At 44.8% G+C, this 19,843-nt stretch overlaps 1 protein-coding gene across 2 annotated transcripts in view; it reads right to left on the reverse strand.

The window, feature by feature from the left end:
* Window positions 1-19,843, reverse strand: part of STUM (stum, mechanosensory transduction mediator homolog) — a 48,299-nt gene that overhangs the window by 13,807 nt on the left and 14,649 nt on the right. For both annotated transcript variants that reach the window (XM_058802414.1, XM_058802415.1), the window contains exon 2: window positions 716-895. In XM_058802414.1, coding sequence (XP_058658397.1) covers window positions 716-895 — 180 coding nt within the window. The remainder of the gene's footprint in view (window positions 1-715; window positions 896-19,843) is intronic.

The raw sequence follows: 19,843 nt of genomic DNA on the forward strand, positions 1-19,843 counted from the left end.
TCTACCAGATGAAAGTTAGAGAGCCTGTCTTCTGGACTGGTAATACCTACTAACTCGTGGCTTAAATTACAAACATTTGAAAAAGGATTCTTCTTTCCTTGAACTAATGTTTTAGTCAACTCAAAGGGCGTATGGGATGTCGTTCTAGGAGCAGCAAAACACTTCTGGCTCAGCCTAAGAACTTGGTCTGAAACATGAAAAACTACTCCAAAACAATGGGTAAATGTATCCTGGGGAAGAAGAGGAAGGTCCAGAAGAGTCACCAGGGTTTTTCTGGGGACAGCTGGCCCTGGGAGCAGAACTGGCCTAGCAAGAAGGTCTCACTAACCCCAGATTTGCAGCCAGAGTTGCAAGGGAGAATGGGCTTTCTTGTTCAAATGGATGTGACCAGGTCAGAAGGGGCTCCAGACCGCAGAGTTCACAGCACTCCCCCTTCCTGCACATTTCATTTCATACAGGGAACTTCCTGACCCATGTGGGTGGGATGGGAGACTCTCCCAGATACGTCACAGGGCCCATTCCCACTACCTCCCAGCAATTTCTCTGCTTTGCAGAGAAAAGTCCAGAATAACTGCATTTCTCATGGACTTGCAGAGCCCATCCCATGGCTCTTCCTCCCTACACTGCAGCCCAGCAGCTCACAGGGCCATTATCTGGGACACAGCACCATTGCCACGGGGAGGAGCAGTCAGGAGGACGATCCCACTGCACTTACTTGCCAGGATGACCATGTCCATGCCCCAGAATATGCTCATGATCCAGCCCACCATGACGATGGCCGTGAGGATCTGGATGAGGGCGGCGGCGATGTTGAGCCAGAAGACGCAGCACCGGTGCCGGTCGGGAAGGTCGGTGCGGGCCCCGCAGAGCACGGTGAAGGCCGACACGAACGTGCCTGGGGACACACAGCAGCACAGCACCCCTGAGAGCCAGGCAGACCCCCTGAGAGCCATACAGAACCCCTGAGAACAGGCAGCACCCCTAAGAGAGAGCCAGGCTGCCCCTCATGCCCTCACAACACCGCCCTCCCCTCAGAGCGCCTCGCTTCCCGCGCTCGGAGAGCAAGGTGGGAAAAGCACTCCTTGGGTATAGCAAAATCATCATTGCCCCCAACGAAAGGAAATTATTGATGTCTGGCTGCTTAGCTTTGTGTGAAAAATTGGTATTTTATGGTTGACTTTTAGCAAATATTGAAATAATTATGGCAAAAGACAAATCAAACCAGCTGATGCTATAGCAGGGCCCTGCCCACTTCTCCCATTCCCCAGGGCTTTCTAAATTTTTCGTTTTTACACTTTACAATAACAAAGAACAAATTTGTATTTTTTTTAAGGGCAGGGAAGTGAACAAAATGCTCAAGACTCAAATGAGAGTGGGAAAACTGTCCCCAGGGGCTGGGGCTGCTGGGGGTTCCAACCCTGCGCTGGCACAGGGAAGAGAGATGTGTTCCCCCAGCCTCTCACCCCTAGAACCACCCAGAAAGGAGATGTGTGTAGCCATGATATTTTCTGAAAAAGCCTTTCCTTAGGATTTTTTCTCCTGAGAAGCTGAGAGGCCTCAGGAACAAAATGTAGACAATGATTATCTGCTGCTGTGGAATGCAACAGGTGGATCTGTGATTAGTCTCATAGAGTTGTCTCTACTGAATGGCCAATCACAGTCAGCTGGCTTGGACTCTCTGTCTGAGACACAAGCTTTTGTTATCATTCTTGATTTTCTATTCTTCGCTAGCCTTCTGATGAAATCCTTTCTTCTATTCTTTTAGTATAGTTTTAATATAATATATATCATAAAATAATAAATCAAGCCTTCTGAAACATGGAGTCAGATCCATTTCTTCCCTCATCCTAAGACCCCTGTGAACACCGTCACAGATGTGGGCAGCAGGAACCTTTCACCCCCTGCCCTACTCAAGCTGGCTCTGGCAGACAGACAGACAGACAGAGAGACAGACACACACACACAAAAGGAGTGGCATTTTGGCACAATTTTTGCACACCCAGTCACAGGCTGCTACCTGAGGGCGTGTTTTAACCAAGCAGAAGTAGTTAAACTTCTTAAAGTGCTAGATCCAGGGGACCTGGTGTGGCAGCCCTTGGCTCTGCCTGAGACCAACTTACAAATCTTGCAACCACACTCCAAACTTCCCAAAATGTTTCAGATGAAGGAACTTGTTGATGCATGAAAATTAAAGCTGGAGAAAAAAACAAAAACCTACACCTCAGCAGCCTTTCACAAAGATTCTTCCTAAATTTATACTCTTGGACAAGGCAGATTTTTTACTTTTAGCTGCCATGTTGTGCTCATGGCTGGCTGAAACTCACAGCTCAGGGAAACCTTGTCTGTCCCACAACCACCACGAAGAAATACACACTATGGGTAAGGAGCAGAAGAAGCAGTTCCTGGCTCCTCTAAAATATGAGCTGTTGGCCAGGGGGTTCAGGCACCTTTTCTAAGTATGGATTTCAACACCTCTTAGCATTATGAATTGTCTTTGAGTTTTTCTGAAACAAATACAGAATTGCTGAGTACCAAAGTGCAATGTTGATTGTATTGGATAACACAGTTCTGTGAAGTGCCTTCTTTCATCAGTATCTTGAATTAAAATGATGGTTTCTACAAAAACTGCCTTTTTCACCTCTTAAAGGATGGAAGCCTGCAAATAGCCTGTAAGATGTGAATGAATGAGCACTCAGTGCACATGAATGCCTTGTTGAACTCAGGGAAGGTGGGAGGCCCTTGGTTGGACTGAAAACAGGGACAAAACACTCAGTTTACACCCTTGTAGTAAATCTTATCAGACCAAGAGAGCAGAACCATCTGGTTAGAAGCAAAATACCATTTTGTCCTGCACTGCTGGGGGGGTGGAAGAGAGAATCTCCTTCTTTGCTGCCTCTTCCTTAGTGGGTCACAAGGATAACAGGCAGCTGAGATGCCAAAATGCTGGGGAAGGCTGGCTACAGCCTATTTTTAATCCTGCCACCCTCTGCAAGCTTCAATTCCAGCGTTTTCCTAGCACTCCACCAGCTTCTAAAACCCTGCTTGTCTTCCTGCTGCTGGATGGATCCGATTTCTTATTTCACCCCATTCCCTGTGGCCCCTGCCAGAGCTGGGCACAGAGCAGGCGTGGAGGGGAGTGAGGGATGCTGCTGGGGCAGGGGGAACACAGCCCTGCAGCACAGGGACAAGGGATTCTCATGCCTCTTCTGCATGAGAACCACCCCTGGGCTTCCTCCAGCAGGGTTTCATCCCCAAATCCACAAAAACATAAGACTCTGCAGAGAGGAAAGGGAAAGTCATTATAATGCCAAAGGATGTTGTGTGAGTCTCCCCATCGCTGTCTTTTGCTCTGTGGCATTGTCTTCCAAGTCTCTTTTGTCCCCTGTGTGGGATTATGTGACATCTCTGCCCTGCTTCACCCACCTTTTTTTTTCCTTTATAGTTTATCAAAGCAGAAGGAAGCCTGGAATATTTGCTTCCTGCAAGTGTTGTCTTCAAAATGACACCACAGCACTCTCTGAGATTAAATATGGATTGAGGCAAGATCAGAGGCTGGGTGTTTATGTTTTCCCATCAGGATGCAAAATCTTGCCAAATGGAAATGCCTGTCTCTTTTAAAAATGAAAATCTTCCCCTCTTGCCTAACCTTTAACTCTTCCAAGATGTGCTACAAAGAAAGGTCAAAAATGAGCAATAATTCTTAAACTCCAGCTTCAAATCCTTCCAGTGAAGCTTTTAAGATATTTAGAGCAAGGTGCTGAATTAGCCAATTAATGCCCTAAATACCACAGTGACTAAGTTAAAGTCTCGTCCCATTCAGAAAGGAATAAAGCATTTAAGTGTTCTCCTCTGGGCTGGGAATAGATACAGAAACTGGGATTAAAATCTCCTGAACCTTGACTTCTGATTCCTCTTCAGGCTACTTTCCTACTCACAGGAGCCAGTTCATTCTTCCAGTGTCAGTGCATTTTCTTTCTTACTTATGATGAGCCAATCTTTGGGAGCTTGCTGGCATTTTTGAACACAAGACTTTGGCTGTGCCAGCAGGCATAGGATGGAAGCTTTTTCCCTCTACTCCACACATGGTTGAGAATGTGAAGCAGGAGTAAGAGTCTTACATGCTTTTGCCAAAGCAGATGTTTTCTCCTTACTGGTTATACACTGCCAGATATGGAATTATTTGCATCTGGAAAGGGAGAGGTGGAGAAGAGGAGGAGGAAGGCAAGTGAGCTGTATCTGCCTCAGAGCTGGGGCACTGAACCATTTCCCTCCCTGACCATTCAAACACTTGAATCCCTACAGCCTGGAAATCCTAAACCTGGAATGCCAGCTGCTGGGGTGATGTTGGCCAAATAAATCAGCAGTCCAAAAAGGTCTCAGGCTGTGAGTGCCGCCAGCAATCACAAACCAGTAACTCCACAAGCAGACATAAACTGAACACCCATGCAGTTGTGCCAATATAACATGAGTAAATTATAGCAAGCATTTATTCTATCTTCCCAATGGAAAACACCCAAACTGCAATGAGATCTGGGATTATTCTAAATCATTAATTGATACAGCCTCTTTGGGGACACAGAGGAGGTGATGGAGATGTCCTGGTCTGGTTTTGATGAGTCTGTTTGTTCAGCCCCTTGGCTGAACTGTTCACCTGAAGGCAGCAAGGACCAAGGGCAGAGGGCTGGGTGGGAGCTGGGCATTGCTTTTCTGGAGCAGCTGGGAGGCAGAGGGTGCAGGCACCACGTGCAGCAAGGCTGTGAGGGGCTGTGACACCGATCCTGCTCTTCAAACTCATCTCACCTGGGGCAGTGTCAGCCAGCTGGGGCATCCACATGGTGCTGGGATAGAAGAAGAGCCCCTGGGAGCCTCTGCTTGCTTTGCCTGTCAGCACAATTGGGGTATTTTTAGACTACACCAGCCTGGTGCTTGTTTCTAGCAGTTTAACCCATTGAACACAAAGGGGATGTGTTATCTGCAGAACAACACAATTCAATGAAGGGGCAAAGGAGGGGGTTTGCCCTTTCTCTCCTCTCTGGTCCATTGCCATGCAGGATAAAGTCCCCTCTCTGATGTCTGCTGGTATCTTGGCAGCCACAGCCTTCCCAAGAGCATCACTTGCTGGTTCCTGGCCTCACAGCCTACAAAAAATAGTATGAGAGGCATAGTTGGGGCTTTTCTCTTTTAGAGCAAAGTCTCACACTCTGGAAAGGGAACCCCTGGTTTCCTGTTGTTTGAGTCACTCATCCAGGGTGGAGAAAGGCATGAGATCAATACCATGGCCTGTCCTGAGCAGTCTCCTCTGTGTTATCCCTGAGTGCAGAAGGGAATGTGTTATGGAATACCTTAAGCTGCAGGAGAGAAGTTTTTCCTCTGCTGTTTTTACAAGAAAGCCCATCCTGGGCACTCCTGCAAGAGCTTTAGTCAGACATAGCTTGGCACATTTCATGTGGAGCGCCAGCTGTGATGGCACCTTCTCAGGAACATCAGAAATGGGAGCCTGGTTGGAGCCAGAGGAAGATGGGACACTGATGGCCACAGTGGAAGTGCAAGTAACTTGAGCATGCAGACAGCTTAGTGGGCTTCCCACTGACTGCCAGGTACTGAGACTTCCCAGAAGAAAACATCTCTGAAGCAAGGAAATCACATCTGATGAGCTGGTACAGGTGAAGGAACAGCAGAAACCCAAATTACTGCAATCAGGGGCCACAGGTGGAGATAATGATGGTGATTTGATGATGATGATGATGATCCCAACCCTACAAAAGCCTGGGAGGAGGTGGGAGTATTCCTTCCTCAGAATCATTGAAGACATTCCCCTGTAGTGCTGGGAGTAAATAAGGCAGTGTTTTGGTGCCACCTTTCCTGCTCCCAGAGAGGAAAACCAGGGATGCATCACAACTCAGGAGCAAAGCTGCAGGAAGCACACAGCTGGAGGTAAGTACAGGCAAAGATGGGAACAAAACTGGAGGTGTCTGTGGGAGCAGGGCTGTTGGATCATCACAGGGAGATGTAATTAATGAGTGTGTGCTTTGTGGGGTTGAGCTGTGCCTGTATTGTGTCAGGAGAGCGCTCTGTGTGGGGACACGTCTGCTGCGCGCCTTTCAGTTTTCTTAAGTAAAATGATTATTAGCTGTCATTAAACAGTGCTGGCAGGTTTGTGAGGCAGATGTGCTGAAAATTCATGAGATGTGCAGGCTCTTGCTGGTGTGAGTCAGAAGAAGCTGTGCAGGAATGGTTATAAGGACTGCACTCCTTGCCTTGGTATGAATTGAATATAGTATCTATTGGTAAAGGCATCCTTGGCCCTCAGTGTCATGAACTTGTTTTTATACTCCAGTTAGAGCTCTAAAGAGTCATTTTGGGAGTGGAGGCCTATTGTCAATGCAGGCAACCCCAACGAGGGGAGAGAATGATGTATCTGACTCCATGTTCTCAGAAGGCTAATTTATTACTTTATTGTACTGTATTATATTAAGGAATACTATACTATACTAAAGAATACAGAAAAGATGCTTACTGAATGCTAAAAAGATAATAATGAAAATTAGTGACTCTTTCTGCAGTGTCCCAACACAGCTTGGCCCCAACTGGCCAATGAGTCAAAACAATTCACACCAGAATCCAGTGAAACAATCTCCAAACACATTCCACAAGAGAAAACACAGGAGAAGCAAATGAGATAAGAATTGTTTTCCTTTTCTCTGAGGCTTCTCAGCTTCCCAGGACAAAAATCCTGGGCGAAGGGATTTTTTCAGAGAATATGAATGCCACACTTGGTCCCTCTTAGAATTAACAACCTGAATCCCACAGATTGAGATCTGCCTGGAGGGGACATGGTGACACCTTGGTGCAAATGCCAGGTCCCCTGGACAGCTGTGTGGGCAGGGACAGCAGGAGCCCAAGGGTGGGAGAGGTAAGGAAAGGAGCAGAGAGTGGAGGCAGCAAACGTGACAGAACCTAGATGTTGCCATGGAGAGCAGCTCATGAATTTTTCTTCCATGGCCTGCTATTAAAAATGTTTTGTTTAACTTCTGCCAGCACATTGTTTTTATTTTCCCCTTCCACATCCGAAGGACATCCAGAGGGAATTTTTGGCTCCCTCCATTCCCTTTGGCCGTGCTGTGGACAAAAATATACAGTGACAAGAGAGAGCTGGCAATCCTTGTCTCCACAGGGTTTGTTCCAAGTCCTGAGCCTGCAGAAGGCAGGCTGCGCATGGGATGAGCTCTCTGCTTTCCCTACACATGTAGAAAATGACCAGCACATCCCAAAGCACCGTGTGCCCATGGCTGATCCCAGCTTTCCCAGCACCTGGCTGTAGCTCCAGCACTGAGCTCTGCATCTGTTTGTGATCAGGAGCTTTGTGTCATGTGGTCAGAGCACACTTGATAGTGTTTGTGTAGCTTCTACAGAAGGCAGCCCACGTGCAAGCAAGACAGCAGTGCCTTTGCATCAAAAATGAGTTTTTTTTTCTCGTATTTAATGCTCTAGGAAAAGTTAACTCTTCCAAAATGCAGGGTTTTTTAAACTAAAACTTCAAAACTTGACTGCAACAAGCTTTCACAGACTTCCAAGGCTAAAAATACACAGCAAAATCTTAAATTACATGGGGGGGGGGGGGGCTGTATGAAGTTGAAGTGACTTACTAAAGCTTTAATTATACATGGACTGATCCAAATTATTTTTACTCTGCAGCACTGCAATGTTTTGAACACTTAAAAGCAACCACCCATAAATAGTGAGATTGAAGCACAGCTTGTTCCACTGCCAGACATTCCACAATCCTTGGGTGAAGTTTTCCAGTCCAGTCCTATGGTTTAATTCTGTTGACTTGATGCATAAAATTAAGGGTGTGCTTGAAGTATTTGAGACTGGAGAATTTTTGCTGAACAGCAAATGCAAGGCCCCAAATAATCCACGGTGGTGGAGCAAACCTAAGAGTTCTGCCAGGACTTGCTGAATTATCTTTGCAAGCTGCACCTGCTTGATTCCCAGATTTTTTAATTTTTTTTTTTCCTCCTTCTGGATAAATGATGTGGTCCCAGAACCACCAATGGCATTTTGCATCATGCTTTACAACAGTGTGAGCCACTGCAGAGAACATGTGGTGTCCCAGAAGTGGGGGGGAGTATTGCTGCAGGGACAGGAAATAGACATAGGGAATGGGAAAGCTGTAAAGAGTAATACCTACCACCTACAGCCAAGGAATATGAATTGCTGGAGATAGATAAGCTCATCAAAGTCCCTCAGAAGTGGATGACAGCCCATCTGCATGTCAGACAGGGAATGAAGAGCCAGGGAGGCTGAAGGAGCTGCCACTGGTTTCACATTGTGAAAACAGCTGAGGCACTGCAGCCTCGCTCCTGCTCAGTGCTTGCTTTTTTTTTTCTTTACTAATGGAATGGAGGGAAGATTTTTAATTAATTTACATCCTTATTAAGTGTGCCAGCATTCAGAGAAATAATGCAACTGGCTTCCAATTATAACAAACATAAAGGAGAACAAAAGGCATGACTGCTGTTTACAGCACAGGGAGCTTTGCTGAGAGCTCATCTGACCCAAGTGGACTCATTCCTGCTGCTCTATAACTTTAAAAGCAATTTAAAAGCTCTTTTTTTTTTTTTTAAATGGAATCAGCTCTGCTGCTGGTTTCTCTGTCTGCTGCCATGCAGAACTTTCTGTATTTATATTGTCTATGATTAAACCAGGTACTTATCCCACCTTGTGTCCCCTTCTCCTGCTGGGAGCAGCGGTGTGGATGCTCTGCCATGGCTCTCCTAGTCCCAGGCTGCTCTGCACCCACCCACTGCAGGAGCCTGGAACTTACATGGGAGAGGACCCAAGGAGACAGAAACAATCATCCACTAAGCCATCTCTTATTTTTAAGACTCTCTTTAAGACTCTGTTCCTATTCACAGAAATTAATTTTCTGTTTCCCTGGTGTACATCCAGAAACAAACCTCAAGCCACTCTGTTTTGTGCTGTTGATACAGAAATAATTTGAATCTGGCTTTTCACCCAAACTTGACCAACCTGGAAGCTTCAACAGCAGAATGTCTGGGGAGAGCCCCTCCTCATTTCAGAGAGGCCATGAAACCTCCTGTAAGAAAAGCTTTCTGATCCCTCCAGTTTCTAAAGGATGCTGGAAGTAAAATCTGTGTTGTCGCTGTCATATTTTCTGAAAAATCCCTTTGCCAGGATTTCTTCTCCTGGGAAGCTGAGAAGCCTCAGAGAGGAATGAAAACAATAATTATCTGATTGTTTCTTCCATGTTTTGCTGCTTTGGAATGTGGTCTGGAGATTGTTTATCCCACAGGTGGTTGTTTGATTGGTTTCATGTGAATTATTTTACTTAATGACCAATCACAGTCAGCTGTGTCAGGACTCTGGAAGCAGTCAGGAGTTTTCATGATCATTCTTTGCAACCTTCTGTCTGTATTCTTTCTCTAGTCTTTAGTGTAGTTTAGTATAGCATTATATAATATAATACTATAAAATAATAAATTAGCCTTCTAAGAACATGGATTCTCAACTCCTCCTTCGTCCTGGGGACCCAGCAAATACCACACTGTGTAACAGCAGAAGCAGAATGAGGAAAAGCCTCAGGATTCTTCTGAGCTTCCACACAGGCTCTTGCCAATTATACAGTGATGAACTGAGGTTTATTCTTAATTGTCTGTGCCATGGGAAGCTCTTTCTTGTCAGGCACAGAGCAGGAGGAGGGCAGGCAGGTTTAAAAACGAGTTTAAGGCTGCTGGGTGAAGCCACACCAAAGGCTCACTCCTCTCCCTGCCCCTGCCCTCCTCAGGTTCATCAGGTGCCATCAGCAGCCATCCCAGGGTGCTGTCATGGAGCAGGGGGACAGCAGCAGGCCAGGGGCAGTGCAGGCTTTCTGCCCCCAGCCCTGCAGCCACAGCTCCAGGTGAGCTCTGCAGCTGCTCTGCCTCCTCTGTCCCTCTCATCAATGCCTTGAGATGGATTTAGCCCTTTGAGGCTCCCTAGGAGGATCTGCTCTGCTTGTGGCAGGATGGATTAACTACTTGCAAGATTCACTGAGCAGTGGCTCTGAGCTTGCTGTGATACCCTGGAGCCCTTAGCTGTGAAGACAAATCATGTTAATTAGGGACTAGCAAGACACAAGACAGAATTAATCTTATTAGAAACTTAGATGGGGATGCAGAGCAATTAGAGGTTATTCTACTGAACAAGGCAGCTGAAATGGCAGTGTAATAAATTGCATCAGCCTCCAAAATCATCTCAAAGTACCAGCTATCTTTTAAGGACTAGAGGAATGTAAAACAAAGCTGACATAAATGTTCAGAGATTTGCAGTGATAAGTGTGCAGGAGATAACAAAAACATCCTTTCATCTTTCTTTCTTAATCCAGAAAACTCAGTGCACACATTTTATGAGCCATAGTGTCTCAAGCAGGGACAAACAGGACATAAGAGAATTGCACTCTGTAGCTAAGTGGTGTGGTGCTGTACCCAGGAATCTGGAATATGATCTGTGGGACCAGGACTCCATCCTGGATTTACAGCTGCTTGCTAAGTAATTCTGATGCTATAACCTGATTCTTATAATGCCAAAGTAACATTATTCAGGTGTTAATTTAGAGAGTCTGTCAGGAAATTTACTGTCTAGCCTGATGGGGCTATATCCTTGTTGTTCTATTCAGTGCTGCCATTAGTCAAATAGTGACCAAGTCTTGCTTTTAAAGGACACTTTTCATAAAACCACTACTCTTAGATGAAAGGTAAAGCACTTCACCTACTAAAGCCATTGCTGTTTTGCTGATGTACATAGCATCCAATATATTTAGGAGATGTTGCTTTACACTCTAAGTTTGGCTTTGGTACCTTCAGGTGATTCAGACACTTTACAAACAAAAATCTCATTTCATGGTCGGTTACTTGGCTGAGAATATCAAGAGGTTTTATCCTATTCAGCAAAACCATTAGGGAGCATTTTCAACAACACCTGCAGCTTTTCCATCCCTTTTAACTGGAATTTCCCACATTGCCATCCCTGACCAGCATGGTGGCTATGATCACCCCTGACTGAACCTGATGGGATCTGCAGAAGAGCAGTGTGGGGTGTGGAGGACAAGGATCCACTCAGAGCAGAGCTGCAGCAACGCACAGCCTCCTTGCTGAGGGTGCTGTAATTCTCCTGTGGATGAGCTCTGGAGTCTTCCCCAGCCATTTTGGCTCCCCTTGGAAAGGCCCCATGCAGGCCAACACAAGCAAATCTATTCTGGCAGGATGGAAATGAGCTGTGCTACCTTGTGCCTGACATCACCCCAGCCCAGGCTCCATAAACAGTGCAAGCTGGAGTGACCCCTGACTCCACAGATTCTGTGATATGAGCACCAGCCAAGACAAATGAATCCAGCCCAGACAGAACAGTTTTCTAAAAGGAAGATTTCTGATTAGGATGGAGAAAAGGTGGATGTTATGGAGGCTGGTGCATTTGTCAGCAGCAGCAGGTGTCCTGTGATGCTGTGGAGGAGGACCTGAGCAACCTGCTCTGCTTTAACCCCCTTGGAGGAAGGACTAAGTGACCCCCAGAAACCTCTTCCAGTCCCAGCTATTCCATGGTATTTCAGTAACTTTACTCCACACAAAGCTTGGCTGATCTCCCTGGTTTCTCTTCCCCAGAGCTGTGTCCTTCTGCCACCACATGTCCGACAGCCCTTGAACACAGGCCCCTTCTTGATTTCTCAATCTATTTTTGAAAAGCTGCTCTGGTTCTAAAATGTCAAGTGCAATTACTCTCAGAGCAATCAATCAGAAAACTTGCTTGTGAGTTGCTGATCACACCAAAACAGGTGAGCCTCAAGCTGTGCATGCTCCTGTCAAACAGCTCAGGCAGCCTCTGGGGGGAGATGCAAATACTGCTTTCTGCAGAAGTGCTGTCCTTCTTGAGAAGAAATACTTACTTGGATAAAATCATAATTTCTGCAGGGACTGGTCCTCTTCTGTCTGAGAGCAAAGCTAAAGGAAATGCCAGAGCTGAGCTGTGCAGGTCACAAACACAGATGAGTACTTGTGTTCAAATGCCAGGTTATCCACAAACACTTAATGCTTCTTGGCCATCTGGATGTGTCCAGCAAGGCCTGCAGAGGCACAGCCCTGTAAATGTGCTTGTGAGGTTTTTATATGTGGTCTTTTCATCTGAATTCCCTGCTCCTCCCATCACTCGGAGGTCTTGTGTTCCCAGTTTGCAGCAAATAGCACTTGATTTGCACCTATTTCTGTCCAAGGACTGACTTTCCCTTTACCAAATACTTTCCAATATCTGCCAACTAGCTGCTGGTCAGCACTAGGTAAAAATAAATGTGTATTTTTTTGTAGATGTCACAAAGAACTGAGCTCCCAACATCACAACAGAGCACAGAATGCTTTTGAGTAAAATACAAAAAGTAATGCCTCTATGTACAATGACTCAAGAATCTCATTTGCTGGAGGCTAGAGGAGATTTATATGGAGTGAGATGTACCAGGAAAAAGGGTTATACAGAGAAACTCGAAATTAACATGGTTACATCCCACCTCTTCTTTTTTTTTTTTTTTTTTTTTTTTAATTCTGACCTGGAACAGGTTACAATGAGGTTGGGCACAATGGTATCATGGTTCAACACTCCTGTGCAGGACTGCTGGAAGCACTTCTCTCACTGTTAAAAGACTTTTAAATGTCCTTTCCAGAAGTCACACTGGGGGCAGCAGACCAACCACAGCACCTCATACTGACATTGCAATGCAAGACTTCTCAATCTGAGCAAAGGTGCCATTTCTCTGCTTCTGTACATCCCCCCAGTTTGGCTGACTGGAATTCACTAGGGTCAATTTTCCATTGTGTTTTCTGAGCAAGGATGATTTTGGGGGAGTACCAGTCCTGCTGAGGAAAGGGAATTCACATTTGCCACTTGAGTGCCAGCCAGGGCCAGGTTTCAAGTAGAAAGCAGTGCGTAACAGACATATTTTATGAAAAATCCTTTTGTTAGGATCTTTTCTCCTGAGAATCTGAGAGGCCTCAGGAACAAAATGTAAACAATAATTATCTGCTGCTGTGGAATGCAACAGGTGCATCTGTGATTGGTCTCATGTGGTTGTTTCTAATTAATGGCCAATCACAGTCCAGCTGCCTTGGACTCTGATCAGTCACAAGATTTTTTTATCATTCCATTCCTTTCTATTCCTTTCAAGCCTTCTGATGAAATCCTTTTTTCTATTCTTTAGTATAGTTTTAATATATCATTTTCTTTTAATATAATATATATCATAAAATATTAAATCAGCCTTCTGAAACATGGAGTCAAGATTCTCATCTCTTCCCTTGCCCTGGGAGCCCTGTGAACACCACTACAGCAGTGTTTGCACCCCACAAGATTCTCCCTGGGCCAAAGAGCTCTTTCTGCAGTTCCTGACTATCCCCAAAGCTCCTCCTCCCATATTTTCTTGGGAATTGGGTGCTGTGGCTCCCTGCAGCAGCTCAAAAACCTTCATAACATCCCCCTCACCAAGGACTGCCTTTTGCACCTTGCATGGCTCTCCCAGTTCAGCCCTCTGAACCAGAGGAATGCATTTCCTTGGAAAGAGGAGTGAGCATAGAGAGAAAACACTTTCAAGAAGGCCACGCACAGCTGAGGGACCATCCATCTAAGCTTTATTCATTCCTCTGTTGTTTTACTTTTCCTTCTGCCAAAAAATACTTCTGTATTGGACCCAGATTCACCCCTGACACAAATCCACTGACTGCCAGAGTTACACCAGGGATTAATTTGGCTCACCAGGACCTGACCTGATCTTGGCAGCAGTTCTGAAGTGCAAACGGCAGAAAGACAGGACTTTTAAATAATAGTCACAGTCCATGGCAAAGAGCGTCCACCTGCTGCTCGGTGTGAGGCTGATAAATTCAAACATGGAGAGCATGGATACATCCTTAAGCAGAATTAGAAATTCTAGAAAATGGATTCTATGTGCATACATGTTCTCTCCTAACTTTTTAGCCAGTCTGTTGAGCTGTGTGAGGAGCAGGCTCTGCTCAGCAGATGGTGTTGCTCTCCTTACTCCCCAGCTGGCTCCTGCTGGTCATGGCATGTTCTTTGGGCTTGCCTTGTGCCCAGCAGCTGTACAGCTGTGAGATTCATTATCCAGCTCCTGGGACTCTCCAGCTTTAATGGCAGCTGTGGTTCCAGCTCATTACCCCACCTGGACTCACTGTATCAGCATTCACACCACAACATCAATTCAGTTTATGGCACTGCACAGCTGAAGCTAAGGGGAGGTCTGCACTCTACCCTGCTGTAGAAAAAGGTTTCTTAGAATCTCCTGCCTCAGCAGAGTTGCGTCAGTCATGCAGCTTCACTTGTCGCTCCAGCTCCGCTCACCAACTTCCTTCCTCCCTTGCTTTGTCTTGGAAATGCTGCAACATTTCCTAAACTTCCCTTCTCTCACAAATGAGGTTTCTGTCCTCTCTGCTGGAACAGAGGTCTGCAGAGAGTGTGGAGGTATGTCAGGACCTGTGCTCCACGTTTCTGTTCCTAGCTCTGGCCTGCACCAGGGCTCTCTGGCATCTGCTTTCTGCCTCCCTTCTGTCTCCAGCCATGTCCTCAGCATCTCTCACTCTCTGCTGCCATCCTTCTCTTCCCATTTCACAGAGGCACTGACTCAGCCTCTGCAATCCCCTTTCTCTGCTCCCTCCATTTCCTGCCCCCTTTAAACTTCACCTGCACACAAGACTTTGTGTGCCATCTCCAGTGCTTTGCCAGTGACTCAACTCCTGCATTTCTTTGGGACACTTCTCCCATATCCTGCCCACTCCTTGTGGTCTCTTGTCACCATGATATTTTCTGAAAAATCCTCTTTGCCCAGGATTTTCTTCTGGGAAGCTGAGAAGCCTCAGAGAGGAATGAAAACAATAATTATCTGATTGCTGCTCCTGTATTTGCTGCTTTGGAATGTGGCTTGGACATTGTTTACCAACAGGTGAGTGTTTGGTTCCCTGTGAATTGTTTTTAATCAATGACCAATCATCATCAGCAGTGTTGGACTCTCTGAGTCAGTCATGGGGTTTTATTATTATTATTCGTTCTTGTGAAGCTTTCTGATGTATCCTTTCTCTTTCTATAGTATAGTTTTAGTGTAGCATTCTTTAATATAATATAATATCATAAAATAATAAATCAGCCTTCTGAGAACTTGGAGTCAGATTCTCATCTCTCACCTCGTCCTGGGTACCCTCACAAACACCACAGTCTGCTTGGACATCCTCTCCTCTTAATGAAGATGGCAAAGTCAAACTCAATTTCTTTGCACAGTGGATGTTTCTTACTGATGACACCACCAACCACCTTTCCAACAATCTGGCTTGCAAGGAAGTAGAAAAGGAGGATAATGATGTATTTAATTCCTCCTTCTTCTTTCCCCATGTAGACAGGTTGCTCCAACTTCTATTTCTTTTCCCTCTCTCTCATAAAATTAATTTTTTCCCCTTCCTTATATTCACCTACTCCCCAGCCAGAGTTCCCTTTCACATGCCACAACAAATGCTTTTCCCTCTAAGGCTTGGCTTTCAGAGCTGGTGAAAACCTGTCACTGTTTTCATTTACAGACATCCTGCAACACAAATGCCCTACCTTGAATTAGGGATTTGTGCTAGATCCTGTGTGACACAAGATAACTTCTGTAACAATTTATTTCTGTAGTTAACCCATGTCCCAATCTGTATTAGGAATCTAGAAAGGCTGCATCAGTTAAACCACTGCGGTATCATTTTATTTTTATTTATATATGCTTTTCTTGCACATGTAGGTACCTGCAGTTCTGACCACCAAAAATCAGGCAGCAAAACTTTCTCCTGCCCAAAATTCAGTCATAGTGCTCCTTGCCACACCACTCCTCAAAGCTTGGGCTCCTGTGTGCTCTGAAAGCACAGACCACTGAAAGCTGCTACACACCTCGATGTTCTCCTCCTACTTAGGGATTCCTTACTCTTCTCTGTTAATCCCTACAGGTGTCTGAAGTGTATTTCTACAGTCATTATAACTTCCTACACTTAAGCATCAAATTACCCCACCTTTCTAGCTAAAATAATTCATTTTTCTTTTAATTTTAGTGATTAAAAGCGTAGCACTTTTTCTTCTCTCACATTTTACAAAATGAGATTTCTAGTACAGTCCTGTAGAAAAGCAGCAATCTGACACATCAGAGATATTCTGCCATCTTTTATTGTGCCTTGTCTGCACTGAAAAAAAAAAAAGCATGTATTTTTAGCTGTGCTACACAGAACAATCTGATAGCAGAGGCCTGTTATTGTCATTCAAAGGAGCATTTGTTTAACCAGATGTGCTCATGAAAAATTATCTTAAATTTTACAATTAGTATTTTTCAGAGAAAAGTGTCTGTCCCATGAAAAATCCAAAGACACTGATGCACTAGGAGCACATCACAGAGCAGCTGCATCTTACTCCTTTTCTTGGAGATGGATTGGAACAGCAGCTTGTGTGTGACCGTACTCAGAGGGGTCTTAGGATCAGGGAAGAGACGAGGATCTGACTCCATGCTTCAGAAGGTTTGATTTATTATTTTATGATATATATTAAATTAAAACTATACTAAAAGAATAGAAGAAAAGGTTTCCTCAGAAGGCCAGCTAAGAATAGAATAGGAAAGAATGATAACAAAGGTTTGTGGCTCAGCTCTCTGTCCAAGCCAGCTGACTGTGATTGGCCATTAATTGCAAACATCCAACATGGGCCAATCACAGATGCACCTGTTGCATTCCACAGCAGCAGATAATCAATGTTTGCATTTTGTTCCTGAGGCCTCTCAGCTTCTCAGGTGGAAAAATCCTAAGGAAAGGATTTTCCATAAAAGATGTCTGCGACACTTGTGACTGGACAAAATTGTGATCATGGGTGGGTCTGGGATGTAGGTGGAGCAGACCAACCTAAATGTGTTCTTCATGAAGCCACAGGGAGCTCAAGGCTGCAGTGCTCCCCTGGAAACTCCTGCTGTGCTCCCCTGCAAGAAACTAGAACTTTTTAGTTCTTTTTAGAACTAAAGAGCTTTTTAGAAATTCACCTTTGTGGTGGGAGGAGGACTGGATGGAGTGAAAATTGTGATTAATTCCCCTTGGTACTCTTTGAGCTAATATTGGTAAAAATACAGAAGAAAGATCAAAGAAAAGGACAATACAGAGGTGCAAGTACCACTGGTGGGGTAGGAAATTCCCTGTGGCATTCACATTCTCTGAAAAAATCCCCTTGCCCAGGATTTTTCTCCTGGGAAGCTGAGAAGCCTCAGAGAAAAAGGAAAACAATTCTTATCTGATTTGATTCTCCTGGGTTTTGCTCCTTTGGAATGTGTTTGGAGATTGTTTACCCACAGGTGATTGTTTAATTGGATTCTGGTGTGAGTTGTTTTCACTCTTTGGCCAGCTGTGTTGGGACTCTGAAGAGAGTAACGAGTTTTCATTATTATCTTTTTAGCATTCAGTAGGTATCTTTTCTGTATTCTTTAGTATCATTTTAGTATAGTATTCCTTAATATAATATAGTATTATAAAGTAATAAATTAGCCTTCTGACAAGATGGAGTCCTCCTCATCATTCCTTCATCTGTGGCCCTGCATTTACGATAATTCCCTGAATTTTAGACTACCTTGAGGAAGAAAGGAGTACCTGGAGAAGGGGCAGGTGCACTTGCTGACATGTTGGCTGGCTGCACAAGGCAGAACCTGTGTGGATCTGTGGGGAAGTTCAGCCCCATCATTCCCAGACAAGTGACAAATCATACAAGGCAGGCACAGTGTGCACCATCCATGGGATCCATGGGAAATATCCCATTTCTGGATCTGGCATTAAGGCTATATACAAGTCTACAATACAAGTCTATCAGAAAAGTGGTTTTTATTTTCCTGTTAGTGGAAATTAACAGCTGAGCCAAACTGCTCAGCAGGGAGAGAGCACAAACATAATTCTTACCCTTCTCAAACGTCTGGCCCTAAACTATTTATAATCCTTCAAAAATGTTTTTTAACATATGCAAGTAACTGCATCTATTTTTCTACTTATTCTGTTTTAAACATACTGTCTCTTCTCTCATAATGTCCATACTGACCAAGAGCAGCACTTCACTTAGTTCCCTTTATTTTAGCATCTCATAAGTTATAATGATACCCCAGTGTATGTCTGTGTAATTACACACAGCAGCATTCTCTTCCTTTTGTTGTAGAATGATAGAAGGAAGGCAGAGAAACTAGATCATGGACCTTTGAAAACACTTTGGCACCAAATTCCTACTGAAATCAAGGAATTCCAGGCTAAACCATGCCTCAGGCCATAGTGAAGGAGCCATCAGGTTGCTCAATCAAATTCTGGCTTTCCTGTTTAAGCCTTGCTGCCCTCCATGGGTTTTGGCTATAATGAAATATATAGATCAAAATTACAAGTATGGACCACAAAATAAGCATTATAGGATATTAAGGAATGTTCATCTGAAATGTCTTTCCCATGCTGTGATACTTCTTCCTGCTTTAGCAATTCTAATGACATCTCATGAGGATTTTTATGACTTGAGGAGATCAGAACTGATCCAATAGTGTTCTGTCAAGTGTTTATGCTGTGCAGCTTTATCAGAACTTCATAGGCTGAAGAGAAACAGTGGCCAGGCAATTAATCTCTTCTTAGGATAGGCAATAAATTGTATCAGAGTCAACAGAAGGGAACATTTCTCTGTGTCCCAGCAAGTTTTGTGCAAAGTCTTTCCAGAGCTGTCCTAAATTAAACTTGGCTTTAACCATGGCTTTGCGCTGAGTTTTTGGATGGTTTTCTCAGCTTTTTCTTGATGTGAGGTGCTGTCATCTCCAGCCAAGATCAAGGGACAAGCACTGTTGGTAGAATTGCCACAATCAATGGATGGGTCAGTGTCCCAGGAGTCAGAAGAGTGAGAAGGGAAATGTTTCTACATCAGTGATCCCACGCTGGGATTAGAGCCAGGCACCATCCTGGCTGGCTGGGGTGAAGTGAGGAGAGGCAGTAGCCAATTCTCAAGAGTCCCCTGGGATCACCTGTCAGCCCCACTGGTAAACTGAGCAGCTCTCAGTGATGCTGATACAGAGCATGCAAGGACCCCTCTTGTTTTCCATCCCTTAGATAATGCATGAAGGAAAGGAACATTGTGAGCACCCAGCACATCCCCCAAGGAAGGGATCTAAACATCACCATGAGCAGAGCTGAAAGAACACGTGCTCAAGGTGTTCCAGGGCCAGCAAAGCCCTCAGGATTTGCAGGCTGGGCTGAGGGGGGATGCCAAGGAGAGCAGTGTGGTGTTTTCTGAGACCTCCATCATTGGAAGGAAAGAATGATGAATCTGACTCCATGTTCTTAGAAGGCTAATTTATTATTTTATGATCTATATTATATTTAAGAATGCTATACTGAAGCAGTACTAAAGAATACAGAAAGGGTACTTACAGAAGGCTAAAAGGTAATAATGAAAACTCATTACTCTCTCCGGAGTCTGACACAGCTTGGTGCCAACTGGCCAAAGAGCCAAAACAATTCACAGCAGAAACCAATGAAACAATCACCTGTGGGTAAACAATCTCCAAACACATTCCAAAGCAGCAAAACCCAGGAGAATCAAATCAGATAATTATTGTTTTCCTTTTCTCTGAGGCTTCTCAGCTTCCCAGGAGAAGAATCCTGGTGAAGGGATTTTTTCAGAAAATGTGATGGTGACAGAGCAGGACAGGAATTGGTGATGTGCTGTGGTGGCTGCCCATGGCTCGCTGCCACACACCCACCCAGCCTCTCACTCCCCTTCCCTTCCAAAGGCC

Source organism: Ammospiza caudacuta, chromosome 3 (assembly GCF_027887145.1).
Source record: "Ammospiza caudacuta isolate bAmmCau1 chromosome 3, bAmmCau1.pri, whole genome shotgun sequence".
Taxonomy (NCBI): domain Eukaryota; kingdom Metazoa; phylum Chordata; class Aves; order Passeriformes; family Passerellidae; genus Ammospiza; species Ammospiza caudacuta.